The 15,860-nt window shown below is 47.8% G+C and overlaps 1 protein-coding gene across 7 annotated transcripts in view; it reads left to right on the top strand.

Annotated features, from left to right (window-relative positions):
• The window catches only part of atp8a1 (ATPase phospholipid transporting 8A1), a 95,873-nt gene extending 81,047 nt beyond the window's left edge, over positions 1–14,826 (top strand). For 6 of the 7 annotated variants that reach the window (XM_077021387.1, XM_077021388.1, XM_077021389.1 and 3 more), the window contains 9 exons: positions 1,266–1,388; positions 4,564–4,642; positions 5,467–5,528; positions 5,829–5,885; positions 6,121–6,228; positions 11,809–11,897; positions 12,422–12,514; positions 13,132–13,223; positions 14,469–14,826. In XM_077021387.1, coding sequence (XP_076877502.1) covers positions 1,266–1,388; positions 4,564–4,642; positions 5,467–5,528; positions 5,829–5,885; positions 6,121–6,228; positions 11,809–11,897; positions 12,422–12,514; positions 13,132–13,223; positions 14,469–14,566 — 801 coding nt within the window. In that variant the 3' untranslated portion in view covers positions 14,567–14,826. The other variant, XR_013133949.1, reaches the window with a different exon arrangement.
• The last annotated feature ends 1,034 nt before the right edge of the window (positions 14,827–15,860 follow it).

The following is a 15,860-nucleotide window of genomic DNA, read 5'->3' as shown; positions in this document are numbered from 1 at the left end:
GCTACCCGTGCTCCAAAAGGGATTTCTTAAAGTGGTCAGCAGTGGATGATAAAGCAGGTTGAACACACATTATATACTCCAAACACACACACATGCACAAATGTTTGAAAGTGGCCCTGTTAACTGCAGGGTGCCACAGAGTCCAGTGCTGGGGACTCACGAGGTTAATTAATGTGTCATGTTGTGTACCGTAATATTCCTGCACAGCTAAATATGTAGGCTTACTCTTTTGGCTCTGCTAATTGTTTTCAACAATGGCTTGTTTTCACGGGAATTAAAATAAAAAGAAACTCCACGTTGTGGTGTTTTTGTGAGTGTGTGTGTGCGCTTCTGAATTACAAAAAAAGAGAGAGAGGGAGAAAGGTTTGAAAGTCGTTTCTCATCAACTCTCCGTTATGGTTCACTGGTGCGCTGAGGCGGTAACGACTTGGCATGGCGCATTCTCCCTTTATCTGGAAGAGCCGGAATTCCACAGCTTTGGTCTGACGGACGCAGCCGTCTGAATCCACCCCTGAATGGAAGTCCCCGTCTCTCTGAGAGCGGGGTCTAGCGGAGCGTGTCCCCACACGGGCACGCCGCAGCTGGGCCGGTGGGAAAGACTCCGGGCTGACCCCGCGACCCGCTCCACAACACCGGCCCCTTCCGTCAGCAGCTGCCACGCACGCAGCCGCTCGGGAGAGTGACCGCCGGCCGTGGGCACCACTGCAGATGTTCCTGTGAGAGAACGTTTGCATGTGGAGCAAGATTATCCAAATAAGACGAGTGCCAGAGAGTTTCACGCTCGGCGGAGCGGATCGGGCCGGCGGGACGTAGGGAGGAGAAGGTCTGAGGAGCAGGAGGCCAAGCAGCCGGTCTGATGCTGGAGGCTGAATCCACGTGTAGGGAAGACTTACGTCAACACCCTGAGTCACGTTCGCACGGGATTATGGGCTGTGAAATGAGCACGGTAGTTAAACATTTTAAGAAACACCCAAAAAAAAAAAAAAAACACCAAATGACATGTTCTAGAATTATTGCAGGTCTGTTGGCATTCTTCATGAATATAACAAGTGTTTTTGGACGATATTGGGTTATTTTTTTATAAATAATAATTTTTAAATAATTTTCTTAATTTATACTTGAAATAAGCAGAAATTAATTCAGTGTAGTTCGTTCAGCACTTTCTGGTCCAAGGGTTAAAAAGTGGGACCTACTGTAATTCTGTATACTGGACCAGCATTCAGAAATGTGTTGTTTTTGTGTTATGTGGTATGTCTTCACTCCAGATCTTCACGGCTCTGCCTCCCCTGACCTTGGGCATTTTTGAGCGCTCCTGTAGGAAAGAAAACATGCTCAAATACCCAGAACTCTACAAGACTTCCCAGAATGCCATGGGTTTCAACACCAAGGTAATCATTCTCATAATTTTCAGTTCTTGTATGATCTTATTTGATTTTTCAAACATGTTATAAGAATCTTTAATTACATTTAATGAACAATTTAGGGTGAAAGGGTTTTGCTGTTAGCAATTTACCTGTTATGTATAGTAAATACATTTCTCATGGTTAAAAATATGCAAATAGAAATAGGAATATTTCTCTCTTTGCATTATGATGTTCAACGTTTAAAAGGTCATTTGTAGTTCACTGCACATAACAGCTAAGCGATTACCGAATACACCATGTCATAACCCAGCCTGCAAGTCTTTGAAATAACAGGTGTAATGATGTTAGCAGCGAAAAAACCTATATTTGTAAGAATGTATTAAAAAAAATACTGCCTTTTTTTGCACCAAACTTGTGGTGATTTTATTAATATTAATAATAATAATACATTTTATTTATAGGCGCCTTTCACGACTCTCAAGGTCACCGTACATAAAAGAATAAAATCAAAGCAAAGAACATTAACAACAACAAACAAACTACAAAAAGCAGGGAGGAGATTAGAGACTATATGCAGTCCTAAACAGGTGCGTTTTGAGGCGTGATTTAAAAACGTCCAAGGAATCAATATTTCGGATGTCCGGTGGAAGAGAGTTATTCACAGTCCTAATATTTCTGCCTGATTCTGACTGACCTGGTGATTCTCCTGAACAGCCTGCTGGTTTAGTCAGTGACCGGAGAGCATGTGCGTGAGCACGTGTGTACATGCTTATCCGTGTCCGTCCGGTCATATGTGTGTGTCAGTGCGTGTGTGCGTGGACTTGCTGGTAATGAAGTCGTCTCCTCCTGAGCAGTGGCGTGTCTGCCTGTGTCACTGCGTGTCCCATCTCCACAGGCGTGGAGACCCTCCTCAGTGCAGCAACGACACGGATTAGAGACGCAGCACGCCAGCGAGCGCCAGGCAGGCAGAGGAGAGCTGAGAGGGGCTGTGTGGAGAGTCCAGCGTTCAGGGAAAAGAGCAAGGGGGGGGGGGGGGGGGTAGTTGTCAGGACAACGGTGGCATTTACTTTGGAAACGCACACAGCTTGTTTACAAAACAGGTCTGCTCAGACCTGACTGGGGGCTGTGTGTGTGCGTGCGCGTCGGTGTGTATGGGTCTGCCCGTGTGTGTGTGTGTGTGTGTGTGTGTGTGTGTGTGTGTGTGTGTGTGTGTGTGTGAGGTAGCCCAGACCCAGATGGAAATCTCTGTGTGTTTTCAGGCACGAGCAAACTCTCAGACTGCACTGTGCATCATGTTTAGTTATCATAATAGCCATTTTGTTAAAGCTGGAATTAATTACAGTAATTTACATTGCCAAGCATTATTCTGTTTTGTGCTACTGTGCGCTCTCTCTCTCTCTCTCCATCTCTCTCTCTCTCTCTCTCTCTCTCTCTCTCAGGGGGGCACTGAGAAATGATTATGAACAGTTATTGATTTTAATTAGCATTCAGTGTGTGTGTGTGTGTGTGTGTGTTTGTGTGGCACAGAGAGACATGTGGGGGAGCTTTTTGAAGGCACAGCACAGGCTGCTAGGAGACTAGCTGGGTTAAACCTGTCATTGAATCATTGTGGATCATTGAACGCACACAGGGTGGAGGGAGTGGGGCGTGGGCCAACTGGAGTGGCCGTACGAGAGCCCCGCAGGCCTGCTGACCAGGGGGTGTGGCTGGACGATAGCCCCACAGGCCTGCTGGCCGGGGGCATGGTGGGAGTACTGACCTGTGGCTCTCTTCCAAACCTCTGGGCTTTGTTTTCTCAGGGCAATAGCAAAGGTTAGAGGGTGAGGTCACACAGGTCAAGCTGGAACACAGACCCCGTGAAAAAGCACCACATGCAGTCTGGGTGCTCCTCTCCTCTCTTTCGTTCTCTTGGTCTCTCTCTCCTTCTTTCTTACCCCCATTATTTTGCTACTGGTTTCCTCTCCCCCAGACTCTTCTTACACAGTGCACATCAGATGGTTCTGGTTCACATAGAACAAGCAGAGATCCTCGTGGTTGGGCTCTGCTTGGATATTTTGGGTGTTTGAATGCCGTTGCCTGTTTGCATGTTGATTGGTTAGTGTTGATAGGCATTGTTTGTATGACTGGGTGGTGTTGGAGGGTGGTGTTTTTTACGACTGGGCGGTGTTGGAGAGTGGTGTTTGTATGCCTGGGTGGTGTGGGAGGGTGGTGTTTGTATGACTGGGTGGTGTGGGAGGGTGGTGTTTGTATGACTGGGTGGTGTGGGAGGGTGGTGCTGGAGTGATAATTGGGTGGGGTTTGTGCGGAGCCCTTCCACGGCCCAGGCACGGGGCAGGCTGACTGCCTGCATGGCGGGAGCAGCTGATTTCACGCTTGTTTCATGCTACATTGCACATTAAGGTTTTGTTTGACAACTTTTCTGCATAGTGTTGATGCAAAGTAAGGTTTTGGAGGGAGGATATTAATTCCAACAGACCATCCAAAGTACACAGTATGAATGACCCCCCCCCCCCCCCCACTAATGGTTAATTAAACGTGCAGTGTTTTTTATATCGTTTCACATTACTCTGTGCTTTACAGGCACATCCATCTTAATTACTTTTAACTCTGTGTTTATATGAAAAGTGTCTCCTTTTAGGGGGGTTTTCACTCTTTAATCCACAGAGGACAGATTGGTGAAATTTGATAAGGGAAAAAACTGGGGAACTAAAAGATGAAGAGGAAAGAGAAACAGCTCTTCTGTGAAATCCCTCCGCATACACTCTCTCTCGCTCTCTCTTCTTCCTCTCTTTTCCTCTTCTCTCTCTCTCCTCCTCCTCTTCCTCTTTAACTCACTTTCTCTCACTACTCACTGCACTCCTTTTAGCTCTGCCTCCCACCCCCTCTGTCTCTCCTCCTCTCCACACTCACAGGATATACGATATACAATGTGTCTGTCAGCAGGACGACTATTGAGCACACAGGCCTGACAAACCCGCCACTTAGTCCAGTGCTGAGTGCACACAAAGGCCCTGGGCCAGGGGTCAGCTCCAGGGTTAGGGTGGCCATCAGCTTTCTCAGGCCTGCCCCTCTCTCTCTCTCTCTCTCTCTCTCTCTCTCTCACACACACCTCACACATACACTTTCTGTCTTTGCCTCTCTGCCGTTTTCTCTCTCACACACACACTCACACACTCTCCCTTCCTCCACTCTGCTGCAGGTCTTTTGGGCTCATTGTCTGAATGGGCTCTTCCACTCCGTCATCCTCTTCTGGGTCCCCCTAAAAGCTTTTCAGCATGGTGAGCAACCGCACGCACACACACGCGCACACACACACCTCATCCTTCTTGTTAGCTGGACTAATAACAAACTCATTACTACATACACACACCCACACAAAGCTTTCTGAGAGATTCTGAGCAGTGAATAGTGTGCAGGCTTCATCTAAACTGCTTTCCTTTGCATAAATGCCAGGAGGTGGTGTGCCTCACTGGACCCTACACACACACACACACACACACTTACAGACATTCGCACACACTCTGGCATTTACAGACATACTCACCACATCTGAGAGTGAGCTACATGGATGTGCTTGAAAATTGGAGAGAGTGAAAAAGGTACAGTATGTGGTTGGACCGAGGGAGGGAGAGGGAGAGGGAGAGAGAGAGAGAGAGAGAGAGAGAGAGAGAGTGTGTGTGTGTGTGTGTGTGTGTGTGTGTGTGTGTGTGTGTGTGTGTGTGTGTGTGTGTGTGTGACAGATTGTAACAGGAATAGGTTAGAGAGTTGGCTGCATAGTTGCTGGACCACACAGGTCAGCTACCTGCTAAACAAAACAATAGAGAGCTCTCTCTCTCTCTCTCTGACTGACAGCTTTTCAGCACTCACACACACACACACACACACCCATATAAAGTGTCTTTACATCAATGGCTGTGCTACATGTTCTTATATTGTTTCGTGTGCGTGTGCGTGCGTGCGTGCGTGCGTGCGTGTGTGTGTGTGTGTGTGTGTGTGTGTGTGTGTGTGTGTGTGTGTGTGTGTGTGTGTGTGTGTGTGTGTGTGTGTGTGTGTGTGACCTGTACTCCACAGTAAAATGCTTTCCTGTTGCTTCTCCTCACAGATACAGTGTTTGGGAATGGAAAGACTCCTGACTATCTGCTCCTGGGCAACATGGTGTACACAGTAAGTGTGGCGCTGTTTCTGCAGGCACTGGAGACGACCCACGAGTCCTCACCCACCCCCCCTGTGTCCTGTCTGCACCTGGTGCACTGTCCTCCATCTCACAGTCTTCCTAGTTCCCCCACCCCCTATGCTCAAGACATGTTAAGAGCTTCTCGCTGTTATTAGATGTTTTACATTGGCTTATAGTTTACTGATGGCAAAATACATATTTTGAAGATATATATATATATCTCATGTGTGTGTGTGTGTGTGTGTGTGTGTGTGTGTGTGTGTGTGTGTGTGTGTGTGTGTGTGTTCCAGTTTGTGGTGATCACAGTCTGTCTGAAGGCAGGTTTGGAGACTTCCTCCTGGACCATGGTAAGTCCAGACTTGTTCAGTGCCTCCTCCTGTCTCTCCATCTCTCTCTCTCACACACACACACACACACACACACACACACACTTCTCCCTTCTCATACTCACATTATACATTTTCTCTCTTTAAACAGGCTGTGCTATTACGGTGTGACTTTGTGGCTTGATGCATATGTACTTTTACACATGGTCCCCCTTCTGAAACAGTGAGGTTTTGTTCTTTATCTTTTCACATACAGTTCAGTCATATAGCCATCTGGGGCAGCATTGCTTTGTGGATAGTGTTCTTTGGCATCTACTCCTCTCTGTGGCCTGTCATCCCTTTTGCTCCGGATATGTCAGGAGAGGTAAGACCCTATACATACACACACACACACACACACACACACACACACACACACACACACACACACACAGGTCAGCATGCTGAGACACACTGGAATACTGCAGACACACTAGCATGCTCAGAAAATGGTTTTTGGCCTGCACCTTCACTTTAGAACAGGTTGTAGAACAGGTTGCGGAATAAGTTGTTTTCTTGGTGAACCAATTCAGAGGTTCTGGGCCAAGACTGCACAGCAATAACTCGTTAGCTTCTTCTCCGCTTGGCCCCAGAGCCCACAAAACCGTCTAAGCTGGTCTTCATCTCGGCACTTTATACCAAAAATCACAACAGTGTCCTTTAGGTATTCCTCCTCTGACTCTCTCTCCGTCTCTGTCTCTCACTCTCTCTCTCTCTTGTGTGTATGTGTGTGTGTGTATACACTGCATCAGAGTAGAGGTACCTAAGGGCAACCTTATATATATCACCATGGTAACAGCCATACATGAGGTCTCAAAGAAACATGGAGGCCGTGTGGGTGCACAGTAGGGTGGGAGTGTCTATCTCTGTATATCAGTAGCCCATGGCACCAGGGGCTAGGCCTGAAGTGTGTGGTGGAACCTTCTGAGGCACCGACCAGACCCACACACACGCTTCCACTTCCGTGTGTACACACAGCGACACGGAGGCCACACAATTCATGAGCATCATTTTGATTTGTAATAGTTCACCGTTTTTTTTTTCATCACTTATCTCTGTCTTAACGAACTGTTTTGTCCCATTAGATGTTTCTTGTTTGAAATGATTCTCTGTATCTGTGAACTGCAGATATCGTTAAGATCAGGCGCCTCTGGCAAAGATGGTGAAATACTGTCAGAGGACAAACACATTTTAGCATTCTTTCTTGCTCTCTCATGCTCTCTCTTTCTCGTGCATGCATGCGCTCTCTCTGTCTCTCTCTCTCTCTCTCTCTCTGTCTCTCTGTGTCTCTCTCTCTCTCTCTCTCTCTCTCTCTCTCTCTCTCTCTCTCTCCTGTGAGTGAGAGGTAGGGAGTGAGTTGATGTGCTGACTCTGCTACTGTAAACTGTTCGTTCACCAGCGGATCGACTAATTCCTCTGTGAGCAAGTGCCCATCACAGTGGAGTTATTTATGTCCGCAGTTTCATCACTCAAGTTGTTATTTGTGTTTGTCTCAGTTTTTTTGTAGTTATTTGAGTTTCTTCCCTGACAGTCTGTCTGCATGCTGTGTGCTGAGTGATGGCAGGACGGAGGGATTAGAGAAAACGAGTGTTTGTTTTCCATAGAGGAAGCTGTGAGGGGGGGTCAGAGGGCAGCGTTCGCCTGTCTCGCGATGACAGCATCGGGAACTGGTGAATTTGCAGGCTCTGTTTGGAATTGGCCTCTTCTAGTTTCACCTTCTTCAAGCTTCTTCTTCTTACCCCCCCCCCCCCCCCCCCCCCCACATGCAGATGTGCACGCTCACACCCCCACACACAAGCGCAGCTGCCATTGAGTCTGATTCTATTAATTCTCGAAGGAGAACAATTCAGTTTCCTTTCGTACCCCTGTCAATACACACAGAAATGCACACGCTAACACACACACACATCCCTCTGTTCAACTTAATTATGGACATGTATGCTCCAGAGACATTAGTAACCTGCTTAACTCTGGTTGGAACTATTTTAAATTGTACATGTGTGTGCGTGTGTGCATGTGTGAGTGTCAGTCATCAGTCTTCAGGGCCAGAAGAATGACCAGGGGAATGACCAAGTCTGCCTTGTTCTGCCTCACATTTACCATCACAATGGCTGGCATTAACATTCCTGGGCCTACATTATCACTTCCAGGCATGAGCAGCCAAACACCGCTGTCCCCCAGCACCAGAGATTAGTGCGGCCAGGCATAGCTAATCCACTCCTGTCAATCACACTGCAGAAAAGTCAGGCACTGGACAGCCTGGTAAACAGACGCACTGGCTAGTTCAAAAACTGAAGAACAACAAATTAAAACAAAAAAAAAATCCCTTGATCCGCTTGGCAAGTTTGGACCGTTCCGATTTCCATGAAGTCATTATCGGTGAAAATCATACAATTCAGTTCTGCCAATTATCCAGAACTGTATTCGGTAGCCATGGCTAGGTTGTGGTTTTATTTACCGTTGCAGCAGTGTGAGTGAGGTGGTTTGTGCCAGAACGGTCAGCAGCAGTGTTTGGCCAGACTGAACTCCTAGTCATTCTGTGAGGGCGGGCAGAGTGTCGCTCCGAGCGTGTAGTGGGTGAAGAGAGAAGACTGTCGAGCAGGGAAAATGCTGTCAGAGGGTTAGACGCTGTTAGCTTTGGCACGGAAAGCACAGGAGAGCAACTCAGGACTCTGTGGTGAAGCGCCACACCAGAGTGGTTTTTGCCCCGGCTGACTGAATTTTACGTCCTGCACCTTTTTTTATTATTTTTAATAAATCACAGATGTTTGTGCGATTGTGTGTGTGTGCTCATGTGTGACATTACAACCAGTGTGGGCGGGTGCGGGTGCGAGTGTGTGTACATGTGTTTATTGATTGTGTATGAGAAGGTCTAGTAGATGTTGACAGACTGTCAGAACAGTGTCTGGTGTTGTGGACGGTTCAGTTCAGCTGTAGAGAGATGCAGTAGGTAGTTTAGACATTTACCCTAAAAACACCCCCCTCTTCCACACCCCCCAGCCCAGGCTAGCTGTGGTTTCATGTAGGCTTGTAGGAGCCACACACTGCTAGCCTCCACGGTGCTGATTTACTGTTCGTGTACCCTGATTTCTCCATAGATAAACACTCCCTTAAATCCCTGTTAAGCAATCAGTTTATAACTCAGACTCTAAAAACAACAGTAAGGGAAAAATGTGGTTAGCTTGTGAAAAACTTTCACGTATAAATTTATCGCTGTGGTGATTTTTTCTTTTTTCCATCTCCGTTTCATCTTGTGCGAGGCATTTTTCCATCTCTATTGTTTGCTTTGTGGGAGTGTTTCTGTCACTAGACATCCTGAGAAAATATTTAGAAAGTTTATTGGTTTTAGAGTCATTTTTATGATCATTAACTCAAAATTTTTCTGTTTATTCATGATGTTTGCGTTTGAAATAACTATCGGTCCCTGCAGTACATTTCATTTCCTGATACATTAGACCAAACTGAAGCGATTAAAGTGCCTTTATTACTGAGAGTGCCACCTGTGACCCCAGGGGCTGCAGAATTTCTGCCTGACATGAAAATATCACACAATTTTCTCAAATGTCGCTAAGCAACCTAGCATGCAATTTTCCCAAATGTCGCTTAGCAACACAGAACACAGTTGTTCATTCAGGATCAGTGGAGACATTAGGAGGGGTGAGGAGCTTCTGATTTCTAGTCATTTGAGATTTCCCTTTCCCCATATGTTTTGTCAGACATCAAAGCCTATTGGGCCATAATGGTGGATGGCTTAGCTAATTTGGGAACACCTGAGCTCTTTGATAGCTCTGACACTGATTGGTGTCTGGGGGTGTGCCTCACGGTGCCGTTCTAGGCCCTCGCCTGGTTTCCATTACAGGAAGGACATTGTCTAGGGCCGCTGAGTTTGGACAAGTGGCACAGGCATGTAGCGCCAATCTCGCTGCAAGGGAGCAGCTCGGTGCTCTTTGACTTTTAATGACAGACAGTCTGAGTGCAGCAGGGCCAAAGCAAACAGGCAGTGTGCAGACAACTGCAGCGGAGACCAGAGAAGCCCCGTCTGCTGACTCCGACTGTGTGCAACCGCATAGTGAGGGTGCTCTCTCTCGCTCTCTCGCTCTCTCTCTCTCTCTCTCTCTCTCTCTAACTCTGTATTGTTCCCTCTTTTTGTCACACTTTTTTTTGTCCTTTCTTTTTTGGTCTCAAACTCCAGCATAATTTCCCAGGATAAGTTCGTTGTCTCTCGACTGCTTTGAAACGACAGTCGTTCCATGGCTGCTGTCAGCAGGGTTTGTGATGTGAGATGTTCTACAGGGGAAATGTTCTCCTCAAAATGCTTTAATTCCCAGTGAGATAAATGTGTGAGGTTTGAGTACTTGAATATCATTACTTCATTAGAAAGCTACTTTGTTGCGGCTTGTCTCGCCCAATCCAAACAGATGAATGTCTTTCCAGTCCGCCTTTCTATAATTCATGGGTGTATTTTGGCTCATGGACTTTTACTGGCCTTACTCTGGCCTTCATTTGGAATCACGCCGGTCATTTGTTTTAAGTAAAGAATATTTTGAGAAGATAGTGAGTAACTCCTGCTCCAGCGTGGGCTCTTCCAGAGCTCCTCCCAGTCTGCCAGGCTTTGGCCAATCGGCTTGACTGAATGTATTTAGCATGCTGCCCCCACACCTGGTGCCATGTCTTTCAGTGTGAAGAGAAAACAAGTTTCCTACCAACTCTACATGTGAAAATAGGCCTACAGCACGTTCTTGGCAAGATCTCCAGTCGTAAATTATTAAATTAATGCAGAAAAAAATGTGTACACCCATCAAATAAGACATTCCTCTCCTCCCAGGTTCCCAGCCCAAGTTCAGCATTGCAGAAGTTCGTTGCAAACATTTACCTAATGCACAAAAAAGCCTTCATAACACTGTTGGGCTTGCTGCTCCGGCTGGCCTGCCTGGCCCCCACTCTCTCACTGAAACCTGCCCTCTCTCACTGAAACCTGCCCTCTCTCACTGAAACCTGCCCTCTCTCACTGAAACTCACCCTCTCTCTCACTGAAACCTGCCCTCTCTCACTGAAACTCACCCTCTCTCTCACTGAAACCCACCCTCTCTCTCACGGAAACCCATCCCTCTTTCTCACTGAAACCCATCCCTCTTTCTCACTGAAACCCATCCCTCTTTCTCACTGAAACCCATCTCTCTTTCTCACTGAAACCCATCCCTCTTTCTCACTGAAACTCACCCTCTCTCTCACGGAAACTCACCCTCTCTCTCACGGAAACCCATCCCTCTTTCTCACTGAAACCCATCCCTCTTTCTCACTGAAACCTGCCCTCTCTCACTGAAACCCACCCTCTCTCACTGAAACCTGCCCTCTCTCACTGAAACCCACCCTCTCTCACTGAAACCCACCCTCTCTCTCACATGAAACCCCACCCTCTCTTTCACTGAAACCCACCCTCTCTCTCACTGAAACCCACCCTCTCTCGCACTGAAACCTGCCCTCTCTCACTGAAACCCACCCTCTCTCCCACTGAAACCCACCCTCTCTCTCACTGAAACCCATCCCTCTTTCTCACATGAAACCCACCCTCTCTCACTGAAACCCACCCTCTCTCACATGAAACCCCACCCTCTCTCTCACTGAAACCCACCCTCTCTCTCACTGAAACCCACCCTCTCTCTCACTGAAACCCACCCTCTCTCTCACTGAAACCGCCCTCTCTCACATGAAAACCCGCCCTCTTTCATGCCCTCATAGACACTCCCATGTGCGTATACATATCTAGCTTGGGTTGAGTGGGATATGGTACACACATATACACACACACACACACACACTTTTTGTCTTTCTCAATTGAAACTGACTAACTGACACAATATATCTCTCATTGGTGTGTGTGTGTGTGTGTGTGTGTGTGTTGTAGGCAGATATGATGTTCAGATCTGGAGTCTTCTGGATGGGTCTGTTCTTTATTCCGGTCACGTCGCTGGTATTTGACCTGGCTTATAAAGTGTGAGTGTTCCCACCAGCACAGAGGCCTGGTCCTCCCACAGCACCTCCCACAGCTCCTCCCACAGAGGCCAGGTCCTCCCATAGCACCTCCCACAGAGGCCTGGTCCTCCCACAGCACCTCCCACAGCTCCTCCCACAGAGGCCTGGTCCTCCCACAGCAACTCCCACAGCTCCTCCCACAGATGCTTGGTCCTCCCACAGCACCTCCCACAGCTCCTCCCACAGAGGCCAGGTCCTCCCACAGCACCTCCCACAGATGCCTGGTCCTCCCACAGCTCCTCCCACAGAGGCCTGGTCCTCCCACAGAGGCCTGCTCCTCCCACAGAGGCCTGTGATGACTTAAACACCGTGTCCCTCATCTCACCTCTGTTCAGAAATGGAACTCTTCCAATTTATTCATGTCTTTATGTTTCACTTGGAAAATGAATTTCACCAGTATAGTTTGGATCTTAACGTGTGTGTGTGTGTGTGTGTGTGTGTGTGTGTGTGTGTGTGTGTGTCTGTGTGTGTGTGTGTGTGTGAAGTATAAAAAAGGCATGCTTTAAGACTCTGGTGGATGAGGTGCAGGAACTGGAAGCTCTATCTAAGGATCCTGGAGCTGTGGTTCATGGGAAGAGGTAAGAAGTACGCGCGCGCGCACACACACACACACACACACACACACACACACACACACACACACACACACACACACACACACACACACACACCTTCTCAAAGCCAAAGATCAGCTCTGACCTCAGAGTAATATTGGGACTTGTGTCCCAATATCACTCTCTACTCTTGTTTGTACTCTCTCTCTCTCTCTCTCTCTCACGCTCTTTCCCTGAGTGTCTCTCACCCGTATTCTGCTGTGTAAGAGAGGTGTAGTAAGTGGAGCAGAGACAGCTTAATGAAGGGGGTTGAGGCGTGTGGGAGAGGAGGACTCACAGTGCTCTCAGAGATCTGCCTGGCTCCTGGCCCAGCCCTGCAGGCCCCAGGCACACTCCGCTTTGCCAAAGCCCACGGTCACTCGGGCCTGGAGGTCCCATGGTGGCGGGTTGTGCAGGGCTCTGTGGATCTCGGTTCTGGTGGTCCCACCATCCTGCCTCAGACCCCCTCCAACTGATCACTGCTGTCGCAGCAGCGGAACGTCCACCAGAACACTCACTCTTCCTCAGAGCTGAGTAATCAACACAGATCTTCTTTTTGACTTTCTCACTCTTCTGTGTGTGCGTGATGCGTGTGCGTGCAGTCTGACCGAGAGGGCCCAGCTACTGAAGAACGTCTTCAAGAAGAGCACAGTCAGCCTGTACCGCTCGGATTCTATGCAGCAGAGCTTACTCCGTACGTCAGCGACCTACACACTCTCACACTCTCACACACACTCACACACACACTCGCATATATACACTCACACACACACCGTACATATATATTGCCCCTGCATGGATACCGTATACTGCAGAGCTCATGAGAGAGGTTGAGGAAGAAATAGTTTTAGGCCAGAGCAGGGAAGCGTGTGGTCACCACAGACTACACCATCATCCATTCACAACTGCTGCGTACGACACTCGGGCCCGGGGGGGGGGCGTCACCTTCCCCACCTGCCCCACCGAGCCAAGCGGGTGTGCGTCTGGCCGTCTCGCTGTGCTTTGCTGGCCGGATTTGCGTTTGTTTGTTTTAAGTTGGTTTCTCTGTGTCCACGTGTGCTCATGTTGTTTCTGTTGTTTGTTCTGGGGACGGCAGGCATGAATCCGTCCTAGTCTGTTTTCTGTGTGCACGCTTTTACCCCCAAATTACTCCTTAAGCGCCATTAGAGTTGCCGGGTAGACAATCCCCTAGTGTCCGCGGTTAGCTGCTGTAAGGTGCCATATCTCCAGCTTTACTTCCATTCCCACCTTCTTGCATGTGTGTGTGTGTGTGTGTGTGTGTGTGTGTGTGTGTGTGTGTGTGTGTGTGTGTGTGCGCGCGTGCACATGCTGTGGTGTGCAGATCTGTTGCTTGATGGCCAGAGCCATATCTAATAATTTTTTTAATTTTTCATTGTCATTCCCACAATGCACTGCTTTCCTCGGCCTCTTGCATGCGCCCTGCCCAGGCCAGCAGGTAGAGGCCGAGTCATTTGAGAAGTAAAGGTGAGTCCGAGGTCAGAGGTCAACCCTTGTGCACAGTGTGGTAGAAGGTTTCAGGTGCCTAACCTGGTGTGAGGTTATGAATTGTGTAGGGTATTTATCAAAGCTATGGCCATATCACCTATTACATGACATGATCATTAAGACCTCCAAGTATCAAACACTAGAAACTGGTCCCATTTTCCTCAACATACTTCTTCATCCAATACTGATCCTTCACATCTCCAAGGTTGCATTCAGGAAGCAGTTGAGTCCATATCCAAACTGACTTCTTCAATGTTCTTTAGTTTAACTCTCACTGTCGTTTTATTTCGATCATATTAGCCATTGTGGAAACACAACACTGACTGAATGTTTTTAGGACTGTATTTGTCGCAGTATGTTTATTTCTGGGGTTTTTTTTTTTGTACTTTCATTTCTGTGGTGTCTCATCGCATCTTCTGTGTTTTGCCTGCAGATGGCTACGCGTTCTCTCAAGATGAGAATGGAGTGGTTTCCCAATCAGAGGTCATCAGGGCCTATGACACCACCAAGCAGCGGACCAATGAGTGGTGAGATCTGGCCCCTCTTGGCCCTCCCCCTCTGAGCCCGAGTCGTCCGTCAACTCTTTGAAGCTGCCAGAAGCTGAAGCTCGTGAGTGTGTCTTTCTCCAGCCCAAAGACTGGCTGGAACTTCTGCAATGCAACACAGCGGCAACGGTGAACGAGGGAAAGAGAGAGAGAGAGATCTGTACTTTGAAAGGGATAAAAAAAAAAATAACATAAGGAACAAATTTAGGATGTAGATTTGAAATCATTCCACTGTGGCACCAGTAGCTGTCCAAGTGGTTTAGGTCTGACTGCATCTGGAAGCTACTCTGTGACTGACCATCAGACAGATGGACATCAGACAGACGCAGTCAGCTTCTTCTCTCCTCCGACATTCTCAACTCTTACTGGTGAAAGCCAAAACGTGGTGGTAGTGCTGGTGACGATGGTGTGTTAACCCCTATTGTAATGGTCTTTGACCGCGTCTCTCTAATCAGTGATGTATTAACCGCTCCCCCTACTGCTCTGTAAAATGCCTGCTCTCATAACAGCAGTATTGAGCTCCTGTGGAATTTAAAATCGCCAAAGATCACCATTTTGATGATGTGTGGGAACCAGTATTATCTGTTCCAGTCATACTTTTAGTTTTGTCACCAAGTGTTTCCCGTCTGCACTTATTTTAAACCACTGCAAACTTTTTTCCCCCCTCTCCAGTGTATGTGTGTGTGCATGTATGTGTGCGCGCATGTGTGCACAGAAGTGTGTGTGCGTGCGTGTGGCTGCCTGTGCGTGCGTGTGTGCACAGAAGTGTGTGTGTGTGCGCGCGTGTGGCTACGTGTGCGTGCGTGCGGCTATGTGTGCGTGTGGCTACGTGCATATATATGTGCCCATGTGCATGCATGCATGTGTGCATGTTTTTTTGTTTGTTGGGTTGTAGGGTTTGTTTTTTGTTTTGTTTTGTTTTGTTTTTTGCATGTTAGAAATTCTTCTTGCCTTCAGCCATAGTCGTTTGTGTTTTTGTTTTTTTTTTTTACTATTAGTTGATTGTGCCTGATCCTTTAAACTGGATGTCCAGCGGCCGCTGTACCTGTGCCACTTGTGCGATATACTACAATAGCTCTTCAGTCAGTTACTGCATTCCACATGGCCCACAGCTGCAACAATCACAGAGGTGCCTAATAGCAATGTTTTTGTCCCAGTCGAGAGACTTTCCGATACTTTAGGTAGGCAGGATTATAGCCCGCTAACCCATACAGATGAGATGCTTCTGTGTTGCCTCATCCCCGCTGCTTCGGAGGGGCGGGGATTGTGCTGGTCGGTCC

Source organism: Brachyhypopomus gauderio, chromosome 11, assembly GCF_052324685.1.
Source record: "Brachyhypopomus gauderio isolate BG-103 chromosome 11, BGAUD_0.2, whole genome shotgun sequence".
In the NCBI taxonomy this organism is placed as follows: domain Eukaryota; kingdom Metazoa; phylum Chordata; class Actinopteri; order Gymnotiformes; family Hypopomidae; genus Brachyhypopomus; species Brachyhypopomus gauderio.
This window is presented reverse-complemented; position numbering and strand designations above follow the sequence as displayed.